This window comes from Scatophagus argus, chromosome 21 (genome assembly GCF_020382885.2).
Source record: "Scatophagus argus isolate fScaArg1 chromosome 21, fScaArg1.pri, whole genome shotgun sequence".
In the NCBI taxonomy this organism is placed as follows: Eukaryota; Metazoa; Chordata; class Actinopteri; family Scatophagidae; genus Scatophagus; species Scatophagus argus.
This window is the reverse complement of record NC_058513.1, coordinates 4,014,410-4,030,929: the sequence shown is the minus strand read 5'-3', so window position 1 is coordinate 4,030,929 and position 16,520 is coordinate 4,014,410. Positions and strand designations below refer to the sequence as shown.

Here is a 16,520-nt window from a genome sequence, read left to right as displayed (position 1 = left end):
TAGCTGCAAAAACGTCATATTTAGGCTACGGCGGAGCTATGTCTTAATCGTGTATGTGATACTCTGCTCTAGGATTCACAGATGTTGAACTCTAACAGTCTGTAGCATGCGGTCGTCAATCCATTGCTCTGCCCGCTGAGACTAAATTAATCGATTACCTACACCGTGTACCTGAATTGAAACGACTGGAAGCGGTAGACAGAGGCGGATCTGACCAGAACACAAAGTGGTCTACCTCACAACAATATCCTGCTCGCAGTGTCAGTCCTTTCAGATATCCAATTAAAGGTTTTTTTTTCTTGGTCTGTACTGTCCAGGTGAGTCAAACAATGAACCCAATGTTCATTCACAAACATAAACAGACACCTTCTTAATGTGAAACATTACTCATGTCTGCAGTCTGTACTCAGCAGAATGGCGTGTCCACCTTGGCCCAAAGGAAAAAAACTGGTTCACCTGGATTTGAAAGGCGCCCCGCCAAGAGTAGAATATCTTCACAAGGTAAGAGCGCAGCTGCTTCCTCTGTGATCTGCTGCTGCAGCTCATATTTACACCTCTGTCATTGTTTAAATATACTTCCTCACGTTTGCCATCCACTATTGTGTGTCTGATTTCCTCAGCTGATCGAGTTGTTCTCTGAGCTGGGAGTTAATGGCCTGCTGGTGGAGTATGAGGACATGTTTCCTTATGAAGGGGAGCTGAAACTGCTGCAGGCCACAACACATCCTGCTTACAGGTGCAGTGTGGGACGTAAACATTATTGTTCCTGATTTGTTGCTGATATCCCTTCCTGATTTATGGGCTGGGTGCGATTGTGTTTTATCTGCCTGATAATGCAGTGAGATCCTGTAATAAAATCAGAATGCTTCTTGAGGGATAAAACTTCATCTTCAAGTACACCATAAAGTCGCCTAAGTCACGTCTGTCTACTGCATGCTCCGTTTGCAGCCATGAGGAGGTACTATCTGTGCAGGAATTTGCCAAATCTAAGGGCATTGAGGTCATCCCACTTGTGCAGACGTTTGGTCACATGGAGGTGAGGCGTGTTTTTATCTCTTGCAATGGCTACAAATGGCCATTTTTTTTTTAGACAGTGCTCACAAAGATGTTCCTGTTTTCATATTCTCGATGGCTTGCTGCCATCCCTTTTCTACCGTAGTTTGTCTTGAAACATCAGCCCATGTGGGGCTTGAGAGAGGTGCCATATTGTGTGGGTACCCTGAATCCCCACAAAGAAGAGGGGGTGAGGCTGGTGATGGAGATGGTGAGGCAGGTGGTTAAGCTGCATCCAGGCCTGAGCACACTCCACATTGGAGCAGATGAGGTAAGGATTAGTCTTTTGTTAACAGTAACGGTAGAAAGGATAATTAGTCCTCTGCTCTCTTCATCTCCAACTCCTCAAGGTGTACATCCTCGGCGAGGGGAAAGAGTCCAAACAGTGGTTGGACTCACGTGGACGGACTGTGGAGCAGCTATTCCTGAGCCATGTGACCAAGGTGGCCAAGGCCATCAAGGAGGCATGGCCTCACATGACTATCATAATGTGGGATGATATGATGAGAGCCATGAACCAGGACATACTGAAAGGTACGCAGAAAATAGAGTTGGCTGAAAGAGGATATCACTAAGTAAGAGTAGAATTCCTCCAGAGAACAACATCAGTAAAAGCTACTTGACTCTCAGATCACATGTAACCAGGTACCTTACCTTGAAACTGTAAGAAAGACAGTTTGATATCATATATTCTTGGTGTAGAATTACATCTTTAAGTAGTGTAGACAGCGGCAGAACTTAGCCAGGTGGATTTATTTTTTTAAGGTTCTTATAGTTTAAGATAAGTTACTTTTACTTTATACTTCTACTCAACTACACTTCAGGGAACATGTACTATTTGACAGCGCTATTTATCTGTTACCTGCATATACTCAATACAGATTAGGATTTTAAACATAAAACACAATTATATAAAATATGCCGCTTCACTGCAGATTAAACTACACTAAAATAGAATTTTTGAATAAAAATTAGTTCTTCTTCAATCTCAATAATAAAATGCTACTTGTACATCATGTCATTTGCAATAACATCAAGTAATGTAACAGCATATCACTCGCTAGGGCCCTTTTTTCTGCACTGAGCACCCCTACTGCCAATGTGTTAAGTACATTTAACTAATAATTGTAGTTGTAATCCAGAATCCATACATGTGTAAATGTAAAAACTTCATTCACCAGTGTGTCCTGTCCAGTGTAGATGGATGGATAATAACAGCAATTCTGACTATAAGAATAATAACAGTGGTCGAAAGTAACTAAGTACATTAACTCAAGCACCATACTTAAAAACAAATTTGAGGTACTTGTACCTACTTGAGTTTTCATTTTCCATTGACTTTTGCGTCATACTCTACTAGAATTCAATGGCAAATATTGTGCTTTTGCTTACCTACTCCACATTTATTTGGCAATTTTATTCACCATTTATTTTGCAGATTTAATAACACAATAATACAAAATATAATCAACAAATAAATAATGTAATATTACATATTAAGATAAAACTTTATTGATGCCTGAGGGGAAATTCACAAGCTGCCCAGCAGATAAGCTCTAAGAAGCAGTAAAACCACCTTTACCCGCTTCAACATCAAAGTAATGAACACGTTAATGCATCAATAATATTAATCCAATCATATAATATACATCATTCTGTAAGTAAAAATTTAAATGTATGACTTTATGTGTTATTGCTTCTTTTACTGAGGTACAAGATCTGAGTACTTCCACCTCTGACTAATGTTGTCTCGTTTTCCATATGACAGATAGCGGTCTAGTGGGTCTCATCCAGCCCATGCTGTGGGACTACACCCCTAATCTGGATGTGGACAAAACTGGTAGGAACTGTGATTTATATTCAAACACCTGTCTCATCTACATCATCAAAAAAGTCAGCAACATGCACAGAGCTTTATTGTAGTGATCTATATTCATTAACTCCATTAACTGTCCAGTGTCTTTGCTGGAGAAGTACTGCAGTGCCGGCATGCCAGACCTGTGGGTGGCCAGCTCATTTAAAGGCTCCACCAGTGTTTACACATGCGTAACCAGCACACAGAGACATGTGGATAATCATTTGCAGTGGCTGAAAGTGGCTGCTTCTTTATCTCCTGGTATAAACCTGCAAGGCATCGCCATCACAGGCTGGCAGAGGTAAGTATAAGAGGAATTTTCTTCTTTTCTACCTTGTTTGTGCTTGTTTGGAGGTGGTGGAAGTGTGTGGAGGTGACAAGGCTTATGACTGGATACTAGTTTGAATTTGGCATTGTGTTTTTTCTTGGTAGAAATGTGTAATGCTTTCTCTTGTTCATAAACCATGGCTATTTTGGGCAAAGATTGTTTTTGTACTGCATAAAAGAGAAGAAGGACAAGCTGATAAAGAGCACAGGGCTCAAAACACATAACAATATTTAAGTAGAATAAAACTGCCTTCTTCTTTGTTAGGGTCTGAAGGACTTCATTAGCCATAAATAATGTGATGTTAAATGAGAAACATTATTCCAGTTCCAGTTCATAGATGACAGAACTTTTCACATGGTCCATTATTTTCCCACTGTCAGGTATGACCACCTGTCGGTGCTGTGTGAGCTCATGCCTGTGGCTCTTCCATCACTAGCATCCTGTCTCCAGACACTCAGCCATGGTCAGTTCCATGATGAGGCTCAGAAAGAAGTAACTGAGAGACTGGGCATTTCCTCAGTGGAGGTAGAGGGCATGGGGAGGTGAGGTCCAGCAGTGTTTTATGAACTACACTACAATGACACAGTGCATGTGCCATAATGTATGTGTATCCAGGCTAATAGGATTTTGTTTCATGTGGCTTTCAGGGCTTCTGCAGGTGACTTGCTGTTTCCAGGAAGGAAGCTGGCTGAGCTAATTGTGGAGCTCAACTCACTGCTGAACTCAGAGGACATACGATTGTTTGAAAACAACATGTGGGTTATGAGCTGTGATCACAGTGTCTCATCTACCTTTAAATAAATAACGGTCTTTCCAAAATGTTTTATACTTTTGTTGTTACTTCTATTGAAAAACTGTATGTCTGCGCTGCTGTAGGTTTGTAAGAGGATGGTTCAGCCCCTACCACAGACAGAGGAAGATGGTAACCCCTCTCATCACCATGCAGATTCAGAGCCAAGCATCAACGTGAGAATTATTTATTATATTACAGAGGCAGCGTACCCTGCTTTGCTTTTGTGAAACGTCTGAGGAGCTCTTGTTTAGCCTTTAACAGGAACCATATGTGAACTTATCTCCACAGGTTTTTAGCTGCATTACAACAGAAGGTGGATGCCATGAGAGAGGAGATGGTGCGTCTTTATCCGGATTCAACAGCCCAGGAGTGGATAGAGGAACATGTCAGCCCTGTGATGTCCCCTTTACAGAGGATAACGGAGGATATCGGAGCTTGTGTGAAGGAGATGGTGCCATAAAACATTTTACAAAATCGAATTGTTTTTTTAATGAATTCCAATACTGGTCTCTTATTTTTTTTTGCAACCTGCAATGAAATTAACATAAGTAATTTTATGTGTGATTTTTCTCTTATCCAAAAACAAACTGGTGTATACATATTGCCCTAATTATAGCAAAGAAAGAAAACAATATTAAAAGAGGACTTTGGGTTTACATAAAAAGCTTTATATCATTCCTGCAAATGTATAAAAGTAAAGAGACAATAAAATAAAAAAAAAAAAACTTCAAGCAGAATACACTGTCATTCAACATAAACCATTTCCCAGCCCTCATTCCATACACAGAAATAAAAAACATTTTACGAAAGTGTTTGCCTGAGATTTTCCTTTGGTTCCCAAAAAGTACATCAATGTCAAAAGAGGGAATAGTTCAAAACATTTCATACATTATTTACTGTTAATTAAGCCTTGAAAATCCTTCTTGCTTGATTACAGTTTGCACATGCATTCGTCTGGATTGCATACTGGTTGTGAACAAACATGCAAAAGGTGATTATCAACAGGGTGGTATAGAGAACTGTGGGAAAAATACTTCCAACCACTGACTTGCACACATAAATACTTATTAGAATTCAGTAGGAAGGCACAGTAAATCCAATCTGGAGTGCATCTCAAATAGTAATTAGCTCAAAAAGGCATGACATGTATGTGTGGTACAGTGAAAGGAAAAGTCTCTTTTTCCATATTTCCTGGAACTTTTTGAAGTTTTAAAACTATAAAACATTTTCATGACATAATCTTTAATCTGATAATTTCTGCATCCCAGTCTACATGGGAATTAAATAAGAAATGTTTACTAGTCTCCCCCAGCTTTCAGGACCCCCACCTGGCATATAAGTACAACATACAAGGAAGGACCCCTATAAGGAGACAACATGTAAATCAAACTGCACTTCTCGTAATGCCTTAGCGATATCATGATGCCCCTTAGTTCAAACCACCCAATTCACAAGAAGGTTGCAAGTAACGGACAGTCACAGCCTCAAAGCTCATCTTCTTCATCATCTGAATCACTACCATTGTCCAAAGAGTCTTCCTCTTCTTCCTCGTCTCCATACTCTGCTTCTTCCTCCTTCTGCCTGCGTTGCTGCAGCTCATCCAGACCCAGAAAGCGCTTCAGCAGTGCGGCCAAAGCCTCCACATCACTGACAGGTAGTAGACAGAACAGAAACAGGAGAAAGAACAGAATATACTGTTATTTTGTGCTAGTTCTACCAAGCATTTGTTCTGCTTTTTTACTTCCAACTACTGTTTGGATTTCATTATTAGAAAATTTAAATCCAAACAACTGAGAATCTGTGGGCAAAAACTACAAATTGTAAATGTACATTATATTCTGCAAACACAACACTGTAATTATTTCATGAAGTTGATATGGTTAACATGGAAAATATTAAACATAGAACACAAAACAACATTAGCATTCATTTTGATTCATTTAAGTCAAATATCCCCCCTCCTTTTAACTTGGTTTTGGTCTCTACCAACACCTGAGAAAAATCATATCATCTTATAAACTCCTGCAGATATCATATTGTATTCAGCATGTGCTGTCGTGAAATTATGGAAGTATCGCTATTTCTGACAATTTTAAGATGAGCAAATTTGTACGTGAACTGTCAGCAGCAGATACCCACCCGCGTCCGCCCAATGTGGCACTCTGAGTCAGGGGGTATGAGAAACCTGCAGCCAGCCGCAGCATCAGCAGGTAGCCCTTCCCTAAATAGCGAACCTTCTCTTCCTGGACGCAGATGTCACACAGCTGTGTCAGATCCAACACAACTGAAAAAGAGACGGAAAATAAAACTTGAGATCCTGTACTCTTAAACCACTAGTAAAGACTACTCTACTGAGTGACCCATTCTGTTACTGACCTTTTTCTTGACCCTTACTCCATAGGGTCAGGATTAAAGTGTACAAGCTGAAGCTCTTGAGCTCAATTAGGTTCTTGGTCTTGTCAAACACTGCTTCCTCCCATTCTTCCATGTTCTGCATGGCAACGAACAGACATCCAGTCACGTAGAAGAGCTTCCACAAGATGCTGTCTGAGTGATCCACACAAAAAGCAGTATGAGTTTCATTAAGCAAATGCGGAAAACTATGTTAATCAGAAGCTGCTACAACTGACTGACATTTTATGCTAATTCAGTTTGTGCACCTGAGCTGTAGTACGCAGCTGCCAATCCAACAGATGCTATACCTGCAATTAAAATGAGACACTTGTTAACTTGGAAGCAACACAGCAAGAGGATGGAAGAGATGTTTTTTAATTGCAGAGTTTAAATGTATTGAATAGCTGATGATGTGACATTTATTTATTTAAATATTTTATGAACATCTCCACACATACTCACCAACAAGAAGAGACCAGGAACGAATCCCCGGGGATCTTTTCAGGTGGAGCAGGTTGAAGCTGTGCTCCTCTACTTTCATGTATCCCATCTGAGCACAGGCAAGAATATGAATCATATACACTAAAGCCTATTTTATATGACCATAATACCCTTATCTTAAAAGGGCTAGTTCACCCAAATCGCAATAATATATAATAATAATTCAACACTTCAAGACAGATCGTCACCATGTCTGTAGGTAATTTCAACATATTCCTTATTTCAGTTTTGAGCTCATATGATGTATATTCATCACAATCATGACCCAGCAAACCCAGACCCAGGCAGAAAAAAAGGCACAGAGAGTTGGAGTAACAGGGTGTCACTAGCACCTTCTGATAATTTTGCTCCCTAGCAGGTTAATCCAGCCATGGCTTGTTCAGGAGCAGTATCTCAGTTTCTCAGGACAATGCAGACACATTCCTGACAACAGCAATTTCTAGTAGAACTCTTTCACCTGAAACTGATAAACTGATCCCCAAACTGATATCTGAAATATTAGTTTGGGGATTGAAAAAGTAGCTAGAGCACTGTAACACATGCTGTTTCTACATTTTTCAGTCCTTTGAGCAGCACAAATCAAAGTCCATTCACCTCCACTGTATTGGGGGTGGGGACAGAAGTCTTAAGAGGTGGCTACATAAAGCACAAACTATCTGCATGGCCTCATATCACAAGAGGTAGGACAGAAAATATATATTTTTTGCAATTTTGGGTAAATTGACCCTTCGATTCGAACAACCCCTCCTCCTGCTGGTGATGGTAGTTGGATGTGATGGATGTGATGTGAAGAACTACCCACAAATCACTGACACAAGAAATATATAAAGATACCAACTCGTCGGCATTTTGTATTACTTACCTTAAACTCTTGTTTTTGTCTCTGAATCGCTTAGCAGATCTAACAAAAGAGCATTTGTACAAGGAAACACACGAGCTGGATTTTAAGGAAGTTCTTTTCATGTTATTGCAACAACTGAATGGGTGAAACTTCCTTCCTGGACCCTTCTGCTCTGATTGGACACGTTCACTTTCACGCCGCCTTCAAAATAAAAGCTTAAAATGCATCAATTTAGAAGAACAGAGGTATTACGTTGTGTCGTCAGATACTATGCAATGATTTCGATTTCCTACAACACAGCGGAATTTTCAAAACATAAAGTATTTTTTTTTGCATTAAACCAGGTTTGACTTTTCTATTATTTCGACAGTAACTTTTTCGTCCTGTTTTGTCACATACTTTGGAAAATAAGTACCGGAGAGTGGCCATCCACCCAGTGAGGTTCCCGCGTAACATCGATTAATAGTCTTTAACCCTTGGTATGGCCTATTTTGGTAATTACTGCTGCGACAAAGTTAAGAGGAACCGTTTTCAATACCGTTTGAGAAATATTTAAGTGAAAGCTTCCGGAGCAGACTTGTTCTGTTTGCGCATGCGTTCTAGATTCACCGGGGTACACAATGGAGTCGGACGTATATAGACATGACTGGCTTGCATATTAAGCCCCGACGTCTTTGAAAACACTAGTTTGTATATTGTGACATAACCGCGGAGGTTCAAGCGAGCAGTGGCCCATTTACGAATGGTGTTGAAACTGAAAGGAGTGTTACTGCTGAGTTCACCTGCTGTGCTGTAGACCACTGCTGCTGTCTTACTGTACCACTGGCTGCTCTTCTGGGCGTCCTCTGCATTTTTTCCATGCTTTTGTGTGAAAGTGAAATAGAAACCGTCCGGTAAGTTACCTTAAAATTCGACCTTGTAATGTTAACACAGTGCATGTCGCACTGTTAAACAAGCACATCGACTGAGGTACCCGTCATCAGGAAGAAAGGCCTTCAACTCATCAGCACATTCTTAAATCGCATTTTTAATTTAGCTTAAATAGGAAACAGTACATTGTGTTAAGTTAACTATATAATGAAATTGCTTAAATTATTACGAGTTCTAATAAAATATTCAGCACAGAGTCGGTATTTTCCGTATGTGAGTGACGCATTGTATTCATAATACAGTATATGTCAGTTTTTGTAGGTTAATACCTTTCAACCCACGTTTTTTAACATAATTACTGATGTTATGTAATGACCTTTGTGGCTGTCCCTGTGTATATAATTATCGTTATCCATTTAAATTTTAATGACAGGATGCCAGTTTGTGTTCACTGCCAGTTTCCCACCATTATAGAGCTGTTGTGTTTATGATAAGCGGGCTCCTTGTGACAGTTCGCCGGGGGGGGGTCAGTAAGAGGAGGGTGGAGTTGACAAAACAGCACTCAGCAGCAGGCTGCAGACTCAGTCATCATGCCGGTGTTCCAAAGGGAGCATGCTGTGAGGAAATGATGCTAATGATGCTGTTATCTCTGTGTTTTTATATCAGCGTCATTTTACAGATAAGCGCCAAGGAAGATGTCCGAGGTCAACATAGCAAAGCGCAAGGAGAAGTGTGAGAACTGCACTAAACAGGTGAATATCTGCATCTGGATGACTGCTTTGTCTTCCATGTCAGGCAGAATGTGAAAAAGCGTCGTCTTGCTGGTCGTGAATTTAAATGTTGATCCTCTACTTACTCACAGTGTAACAAGAAACAGAGTGATGATCCTGCCAACTCGAACCAGGAGAGCGATGAGGTCAATGGGCAGGTAATGTCTGCTTTCTCACCAGTTTCATTTGTTATTTAGAAAATGCTATCAAGTTGCATTGATAGCAAGATATCTATACATTATGGGAAATGTAAACATCACTGGAGCTGCTCTTAAATTATAAAGTGAGTCTATTTTAAAACCCTCCACCTAAAGCACACTCCTTTTTCCCCCCTAAGGCACATGAGGGATCTCAGTTGCTGCTGAGTGCCTGTCTGTCCTGTGATGGCTGTGTATCAGAGGAGGAGAGCCTGAAGATCTCTCAGCAGAGTCTGGAGGAAGTGGAGCGTGTTCTGGCACTCAATAAGGTACAACCGCACAACCAAACTGCCTCTCACATGTGAGATAGTCAAGGAAACCGTCTTGTTACACATTGCCCACGTTGTTCCTGTGTCCCTGTCAGAGGTGCGACGTGTCGAAGCACAAGGTGCTGGTAGCGTCCGTGTGTCCACAGTCTCTGCCTTTCTTCGCTGTCAAGTTTGGTGTGGACATTACTGGCGCTGCTCACAAGCTCTGCGGCTTCCTCAAGAGTTTAGGTGAGCAAGTGGGGTTCATCTTGTAGAATCTTTGCGCAGTATTAAAGCACTGACAGATTTGTCTGCATGGCCACTCTAAGACTTACCCAGCTCAGGCTGAAGATGTCCCTACACAGTTGGTTCTATATTAGATTCAGAAACTTCCACCTACTCATCAGTGTCAACACAGAGGCTCAACATCTCCCCCTGTGCCTCTGGGTCTGTTCTCATCCCTCTGGGTTTTCCCTGCAGGTGTGCAGTATGTGTTCGACACCACTCTGGCGGCAGGCTTTAGCATCTTAGAGAGTCAGAAGGAGTTTATCCAGAGATATCGCAGGAGGCACCACGACTCCCACGCCTTGCCCATGTTCACCTCCTCCTGCCCAGGTAAAACTCCACAACCCACCCCCACCCCCACCCCACTGATCTACCGTCTACCCTAACTTAGCCTCAGTTTCAATCTTTGTTATCTTCCTGCTGTTTCACCTCAGGCTCCTGACAGTTAATTTGCACGCCGTGTGCTGAACAGGGGGAAAACAGAGCTCGTTTTAGAAGTAGAGATAGCAGTGGTGTGCTGCTGGGGGTAGATAGAAAGTCCAGCTTTCACCACTCCCTTCACCAGAGATAGGAAGAGCAAGAGTCAAGGAGTTTATTGGCCTCTGTTTTTTTTCCCTCTCAGGAACAAAAGTGAAGACTTCTGTTCATTCTTTTTGTAGGATTGCTGTTCAGCAAGTGGTCACATGTGGCATTGCTCAACCCCAGAAAAGGAAATTGCTGTGAAAGTGTGACTTGCTAAAATGTTTTAATAACTATTGCAGGGATGATACTAGCAATTACTTTCATCATCAGTTAATTTGTCAGTTCTTTTTATTATTAGGTCTATATATATTTTTGTAATTGATTAATCATTTAGTTTTTACAAAGTCAGAAAACATTTTTGCAGAGCCAAAGGTGTCATTTTTAAAATGTCTTCTTTTACCCAAATAACAATCTAGAGTCCAATATTACATTTACAGTCATATAAACCAGAGAAAAGCAGTAACTCCTCAAGATTTTTGGTTGTTTTTTCCTTCGAAATACTTGATGATTCATCCAATATCCAAATTGTGGATCTTTATTTTTAATTTTTTTCTGTATTGACCAGTTAATGAATTAACCGGTTGTTTCAGCTCCAAACGATTGCAGGTTGATGGTGATGGTGATAGTGGAAACCAGACTATTGTTTCATTAATAGCATTATGAAAACAGGAAGGATCTCATGGGGAAGTTTTCAATTTTACACCAGAGTCAGGCCCATCAGCATTTCAACAGCTCAATGTATACTTTAAACCTTGTCATACTGTATGTCTTTATACATATGTTTTCACTGTCGTCTTTCCATGTGTTTTCCTCTACAGATGAAAACATTTGGCTTCAGAGCACATAGGGTCAGATCTTGTTTTAACAGTCTGTGGATGTTTTACAGGGTGGATCCGTTATTCAGAGCGAGTCCTGGGCAGTTTGGTCACTCCGCATATTTGCACAGCCAGGTCTCCTCAGCAGGTCATGGGCTGTCTGGTCAAAGACTACTTCTCCAAACAGCAGGTGAGCGCTCACTGTCAGAGCAGCCCGATGCATGTAGTTTATCTGTGCTACATATTGTTGACAACACCGATTGTTGTTACAGTGGCGGCATCAGTAAAAGCTGTAGATTACATATTCTGTTTTGTTTTTTTTTTTTACAAAAAAAAGGAGTTGTGTAAGCAGATAGAAACGCTGACAGGCTGCCAGTCTGACTGGATCATCGGTCAACCTCCATTTCATACTTCATAAACAGTTTGGTCTCGGCCTGCTCTAATTGGAAAGTGCTATGAGATAACTTTTGTTGTGAATTGGTGCTATATAAATAAACTGAAAGTGAAAATTGAAATTTATGTACTTGGTGGCAGACGTTGCAAACAACATATCTTGTGTTGTGGCAAATAAAACACATCCAACCCCGTTTTTAACAGATGTGAGTCCAGAGTTACGACTTACGTATACAAATTGAACGCAGCGTTTGACTGTAATCTGGTCATGCTACGTTCTGTAACTCAGATCTAAAGTGAAAACCTAAGGAGTAGGTTGTGTAAAATGCTTCACACAGCAGGTTCTGCACAAGACAGAGTCTACTTCATTATGTTGTTTTCTTTCTTGCCATGTGTCCCAGCAGAAGCTGAGTCCAGAGAAAGTCTACCACGTGTTAGTTGCCCCCTGCTTTGACAAGAAGCTGGAGGCTGTCAGAGAGGAGTTTTACAACAGCCTGCTGGAGACCAGAGATGTGGACTGTGTCCTCACCTCAGGTTCAGTACTCTCTATTTTACACACATCTGCCCGGGGACATAGTGCTTAGTAGAGGTTGTCTTAAGGCCCAGGTTATGTTAAATACTGCTCCCATGATCCAGACCTTTGTTGTCTCTGACACCAGTAGTGTTTATACAGTAAGAGGATGCTAATTATATTTCATTTTCAACAAGCCTTGGCATCAAATCCATTTTGACATTATACTATCTTACATTAGCAACCCTCACAGAACTTTCACACTTTGCTTTCCTCAGATACTACTGAGTCTCAGCCATTTGAAAAACATGTTGAAGGTTCAGCTAACTAGCCTAACTAACTGAATACATAATACCACACATGACCAGGCCAACAGGATCCACGTCTACTTTCATTTTGACGCAGGCAGCAACTCACACCTAAAATCACAGTGCATCTGGAGGTGAGCATTTGTGTTCAGGTTTTACTTCCTCTGCGTTTGATGCCATCTGTGAGTAAGCTGCTAAATAAAGAAACAAGACAAGTATAATTTTGGTTTCACTACCTCCCACCGTGGTGTTAGTTGTTGATCATAATGTAGAGATATTACAGTAACAGTGATTTCTTTTTTGTGTGTGTGTTTCAGGGCAGATCTTTTGCCTGATGGAGCAGAGGAAGGTTTCTGTGGAGGAGCTGGACTCCGTTCCACTGGACCATGTGTGAGTAGTTGGACTAGTTGTGGTCCTGTCAGTTATCTTTGGTGAGGAAAAAGATGAAGCATGTTCCAAAAAAAGATAACAGTGGACATGGTGACAGTTGGCAGGTCAAAAATATTCTGACTAGTGTAGTTAATATCAAACATACCTATCACTCGCCCTTTGTTCATTACATTGCATCCAGTTTAAAATGATATATATTGTGACCCAGTTGCTATGGAAGTCGTCAGAGTTGTCCGTGCTGTCACCACAGGCTGGGAGAGGCTGCAGACGTGACGCTGGTGAGGCACGAGGGCCGAGGCTCTGAAGGCTTTCTGGAGCACATCTTCAAACATGCTGCCAAAGAGCTCTTTGGTCTGGATGTCAGTGAGATCACATACAAGAACCTCAGGTGAGACCTGCTGGGGACCCTGATGGCATATGCTGTTGCTCCAAAGGAATCCCGGTCCTCCATACCACATTTATTTACTCCCCACTTTCATCTGTCCTGATGAATGCTTCGACTGTATTGGTCCAGCTTCTGCAACCCTCAGTGTGAATACTTGTGAGCTACAGCAGCGGAGTCATATTGTCCTTATCGTTTGATTTGGACATCAAATATAATATGTTTGCCTGTAAATCTCCTCTGTACCCTGTTGGCTTGGTTTTAGGAACCGGGACTTCCAGGAAGTAACTCTGGAGCGGGATGGGGAGACTCTGTTGCAGTTTGCTGCTGTCTATGGTTTCAGGAACATCCAGACGCTGGTTCACCGAATGAGAAAGGGACGTGTACCTTACCAGCTGGTGGAGGTGCTGTCCTGCCCAGGAGGTAACACCACAACTACCTACATGACTGTAAAGTTATTCAGTGTTTTGTCCTTAAAACCGTGCATGAAATACAACTCCATCTTTGATCTGCTGATGTCAGCGCCTTTATGTGTCTCCCACGTGTCCACTCAGGGTGCTTGAGCGGCCGCGGTCAGGCGGAGGGTGAGGGGACAGGCCGGGTGGATAAAGCCCTGGTGCAGCAGATGGAGGAGGCATACACCAGCCTGCCAGTCCGTCTCCCGGAAGTCAACCCAGCCCTGCACACCCTCTATCAAGACTGGCTGCAGGGCCAGGACTCCCCGCAGGCCAACACCCTCCTTCACACCCAGTATAGAAATCAGAGTCAGAGCCACACACAGCCCCCACACATGCAGTGGTGAGGAGAAAGGGGGTGTGCTACTTTTTAAGACATGATGGAAGTTGCATGGGGACTGCTTTCTGGTTGATTCTGCTCGGACCATCTGGCACCACGAAGGACAAGCCGAGGACCAAGCTGCACTACGGAGCTGTGCAGCAGTTCTTCCATTTGGCCACAGGGGGGTGATGTCTGTATTTAAAATTCTTGGATCTCCTGTGCCAAAAGAGGATCCATAGTGCAGAAGAACACTCATGTATATTTTACGCAGACCGAAGCAGTGATGTCATTAAGCTGCCGACAAAAAAAAACATTAGGTACAAAGTTGCCTGATCTGCCAGCTACTCAAAGGAAGTCTGTAGCAACTGTGAACTATTTATGTCAATTTACAGAGCAATAAGCCAGTGATGTGTACAACAAAATGTACAGTTGGAGCTCAAAAACTGAACTTGTGGAAGCCGAATGTCCTTTTGAGGAGTCTAATGTATCCCAGATGTAAACTGTCCAATATAAAACCTGCTGTTTTATGTTAACTCCACTGTTCCCCTCTTAATCACCGTGTTCTCAGACACAGCAATGACTATGCAACAGTGTGATCGTTTTATCTCAAGTCACACTCGGTGGAAAGTAGTGCTGCACTGCGATTCGAGAAGTTAAAGGTCTTTTAATATTAACCTGACCGTGAGATTTGCTTTGGTGCAACTATCAGCTCAGTGTTTGGTTTTTAAGGCCCAGTGAAGAATCTGGGTTATTATGTTTTTGTTTTTTTAATGGTACAAGATGATTTAATTTGTATTATTCCTTTATTCCCCCCCATTCCACACACTAATACGTTTAAGTTATTTGTTCTTTGTTTTACAACAACAAACGAACATGTTCAGTACTAAGATATTCTGACAAGTGACGCGTCGTTTCATTTCAGCGTGGAGTCTCCTTGGATCTTCAGCTTCAGCCTCCTGCAGAGTTCGACGTTTCTGAAATATGTGCTGCAGGTGGTCCTCAAAACGCAGTGTCAGCGGTTTTTAATGTTTTAATGAAAATAACTCAAATACATGCGGGTTATACACCGTTTTTTTTTTTTTTTCCAATGCTGTGAGCTCCTCAAATGAAATTGCATTCAGTTTCATTAATATAGTAATAAAATTTATTTGTATAGCAACTAAATAAGAAGTGCAGCTCAGTGTGCTCTACAACAAAGATACAACACACACAAGGTTTCTCTTCAAAAAGGTGAACATATAAACATACAAACCAACCTGATAACAGCAAACATACGATGAAGTGAGTACGAAATCGAATACAGAATCTCAGAATCTCTCACAGAAACAGCTAGAGGTAAGTAAGAATATATGCCTTTTTGTCAGTGAGCCCCTAAAGGTCCTTCAGGTGCACAATGCGCAAACTGCAGTACAGTTCATTTATTTACTGATCCAAAATTATACACCATGCAAAACTCAAACATGCTGCTTCCAGCTTCTCAAATGTAAGCACCTTTCTCCTTTTTTTATATCGTCTCAGTTGAATGTATTGAACTCAACATGGATTTTGCTTTATTGGTCAGACAAAACATTTGGAAGGCGTCACCTTGGGCTGTTAGAATTTTAAATGGCCCCTTTTTCAGTTTTCTGTTTGTTTACAGACCAAACTTCCACTATTGCTACAGTTCACACAAAGTATTTAAAAACAATTTAAGGGGAAAAGGCAACTGTTGTGGAAAATAAGCTTCTTTGGTTGGTTTTACATACAGAGAGTGAGCCCGGAGTTGATCTGCCTGGGGGTGGTGGGGGCAGGTGTGAACCCTACTACATGACACTTCGCCATGATTTCTCCACTGAAAAGACAGCAAGAGGACACTTGATTGCATTTTGTTGTACACTGGGTCACTGTAGAAGGCAATGACCCAATGTGCCACAGGGATATGAAATAGGGCATCTCAGATTTAATCTTGCAGAAAAACAAAACTGAAAACTAGTTGAAAATTATCTTTGTCACGCGAATGACTTCTTGGACACAACAAGGCCTCAGTAACTTCCTGGAATTTGGACAGGTTGTCTGTCAAGCTCAGAGTAATGATGAAACTCCACTGACTCTTATGATGCAACCAGATGATAAATGCTCACTTATATTATACCAATAACAAAAGCCAGTGTATAAACATTTTTCACAAAACACAAAAAAACTGTGATGGCACTTTCCAAAAGCAACAACCAACAGCAGCTCACTGTCCTGTTTTGCACAGTCTGTAAAGGAACAGTTTGCCCAAAAATGGAAATTCAGCCATTATTTT

The 16,520-nt window shown here is 41.4% G+C and overlaps 3 protein-coding genes across 7 annotated transcripts; 2 read left to right on the top strand and 1 right to left on the bottom strand.

The window, feature by feature from the left end:
• Positions 1-14: 14 nt before the first annotated feature.
• hexdc (hexosaminidase (glycosyl hydrolase family 20, catalytic domain) containing) lies at positions 15-4,797 on the top strand. 2 transcript variants are annotated; one of them, XM_046376592.1, is made up of 12 exons: positions 15-317; positions 400-501; positions 621-736; positions 949-1,036; positions 1,160-1,324; positions 1,404-1,587; positions 2,822-2,893; positions 3,011-3,209; positions 3,617-3,778; positions 3,884-3,991; positions 4,113-4,202; positions 4,318-4,797. In XM_046376592.1, the coding sequence occupies exons 2-12, from the start codon at positions 415-417 to the stop codon at positions 4,487-4,489; spliced, it is 1,443 nt and encodes a 480-aa protein (XP_046232548.1). In that variant the 5' UTR covers positions 15-317; positions 400-414; the 3' UTR covers positions 4,490-4,797. The 2 variants fall into 2 exon arrangements, with proteins under 2 accessions (XP_046232548.1, XP_046232549.1); XM_046376593.1 differs by having other exon boundaries at positions 16-317; positions 414-501.
• LOC124052399 (cytochrome b-245 chaperone 1 homolog) lies at positions 4,756-8,306 on the bottom strand. 2 transcript variants are annotated; one of them, XM_046376601.1, is made up of 7 exons: positions 8,165-8,306; positions 7,787-7,825; positions 6,886-6,973; positions 6,690-6,731; positions 6,406-6,576; positions 6,169-6,313; positions 4,756-5,676 (listed from the first exon to the last, which is right to left on the bottom strand). In XM_046376601.1, the coding sequence occupies exons 3-7, from the start codon at positions 6,971-6,973 to the stop codon at positions 5,514-5,516; spliced, it is 609 nt and encodes a 202-aa protein (XP_046232557.1). In that variant the 5' UTR covers positions 7,787-7,825; positions 8,165-8,306; the 3' UTR covers positions 4,756-5,513. The 2 variants fall into 2 exon arrangements, with proteins under 2 accessions (XP_046232557.1, XP_046232556.1); XM_046376600.1 differs by having other exon boundaries at positions 7,787-7,966; positions 8,165-8,305.
• Positions 7,970-14,766, top strand: narf (nuclear prelamin A recognition factor). Of its 3 annotated transcripts, none has more exons than XM_046376595.1 (12): positions 7,970-8,109; positions 9,302-9,387; positions 9,498-9,563; positions 9,743-9,871; positions 9,967-10,099; positions 10,331-10,465; positions 11,544-11,662; positions 12,267-12,399; positions 13,002-13,074; positions 13,325-13,462; positions 13,722-13,879; positions 14,011-14,766. In XM_046376595.1, the coding sequence occupies exons 2-12, from the start codon at positions 9,331-9,333 to the stop codon at positions 14,256-14,258; spliced, it is 1,389 nt and encodes a 462-aa protein (XP_046232551.1). In that variant the 5' UTR covers positions 7,970-8,109; positions 9,302-9,330; the 3' UTR covers positions 14,259-14,766. The 3 variants fall into 3 exon arrangements, with proteins under 3 accessions (XP_046232551.1, XP_046232550.1, XP_046232552.1); XM_046376594.1 differs by lacking the exon at positions 7,970-8,109 and adding an exon at positions 8,371-8,658; XM_046376596.1 differs by lacking the exon at positions 7,970-8,109 and adding an exon at positions 8,372-8,658 and having other exon boundaries at positions 12,270-12,399.
• Positions 14,767-16,520: the final 1,754 nt, after the last annotated feature.

Excerpts from the sequence above, each read along its gene's own strand:
- LOC124052399 (XM_046376601.1), bottom strand. The coding sequence starts at position 6,973 with ATGGGATACATGAAAGTAGAGGAGCACAGCTTCAACCTGCTCCACCTG. Across the intron at positions 6,577-6,689 it reads AGCTGCGTACTACAGCTCAG|ACAGCATCTTGTGGAAGCTC; the intron begins GTGCACAAACTG and ends TGGATCACTCAG. Across the intron at positions 6,314-6,405 it reads GAGTAAGGGTCAAGAAAAAG|TTGTGTTGGATCTGACACAG; the intron begins GTCAGTAACAGA and ends TCTCTTTTTCAG.
- hexdc (XM_046376592.1), top strand. The coding sequence starts at position 415 with ATGGCGTGTCCACCTTGGCCCAAAGGAAAAAAACTGGTTCACCTGGAT. Across the intron at positions 3,210-3,616 it reads GCCATCACAGGCTGGCAGAG|GTATGACCACCTGTCGGTGC; the intron begins GTAAGTATAAGA and ends TCCCACTGTCAG. Across the intron at positions 3,779-3,883 it reads GAGGTAGAGGGCATGGGGAG|GGCTTCTGCAGGTGACTTGC; the intron begins GTGAGGTCCAGC and ends TGTGGCTTTCAG.
- narf (XM_046376595.1), top strand. The coding sequence starts at position 9,331 with ATGTCCGAGGTCAACATAGCAAAGCGCAAGGAGAAGTGTGAGAACTGC. Across the intron at positions 9,388-9,497 it reads GTGAGAACTGCACTAAACAG|TGTAACAAGAAACAGAGTGA; the intron begins GTGAATATCTGC and ends ACTTACTCACAG. Across the intron at positions 11,663-12,266 it reads ACTACTTCTCCAAACAGCAG|CAGAAGCTGAGTCCAGAGAA; the intron begins GTGAGCGCTCAC and ends CATGTGTCCCAG.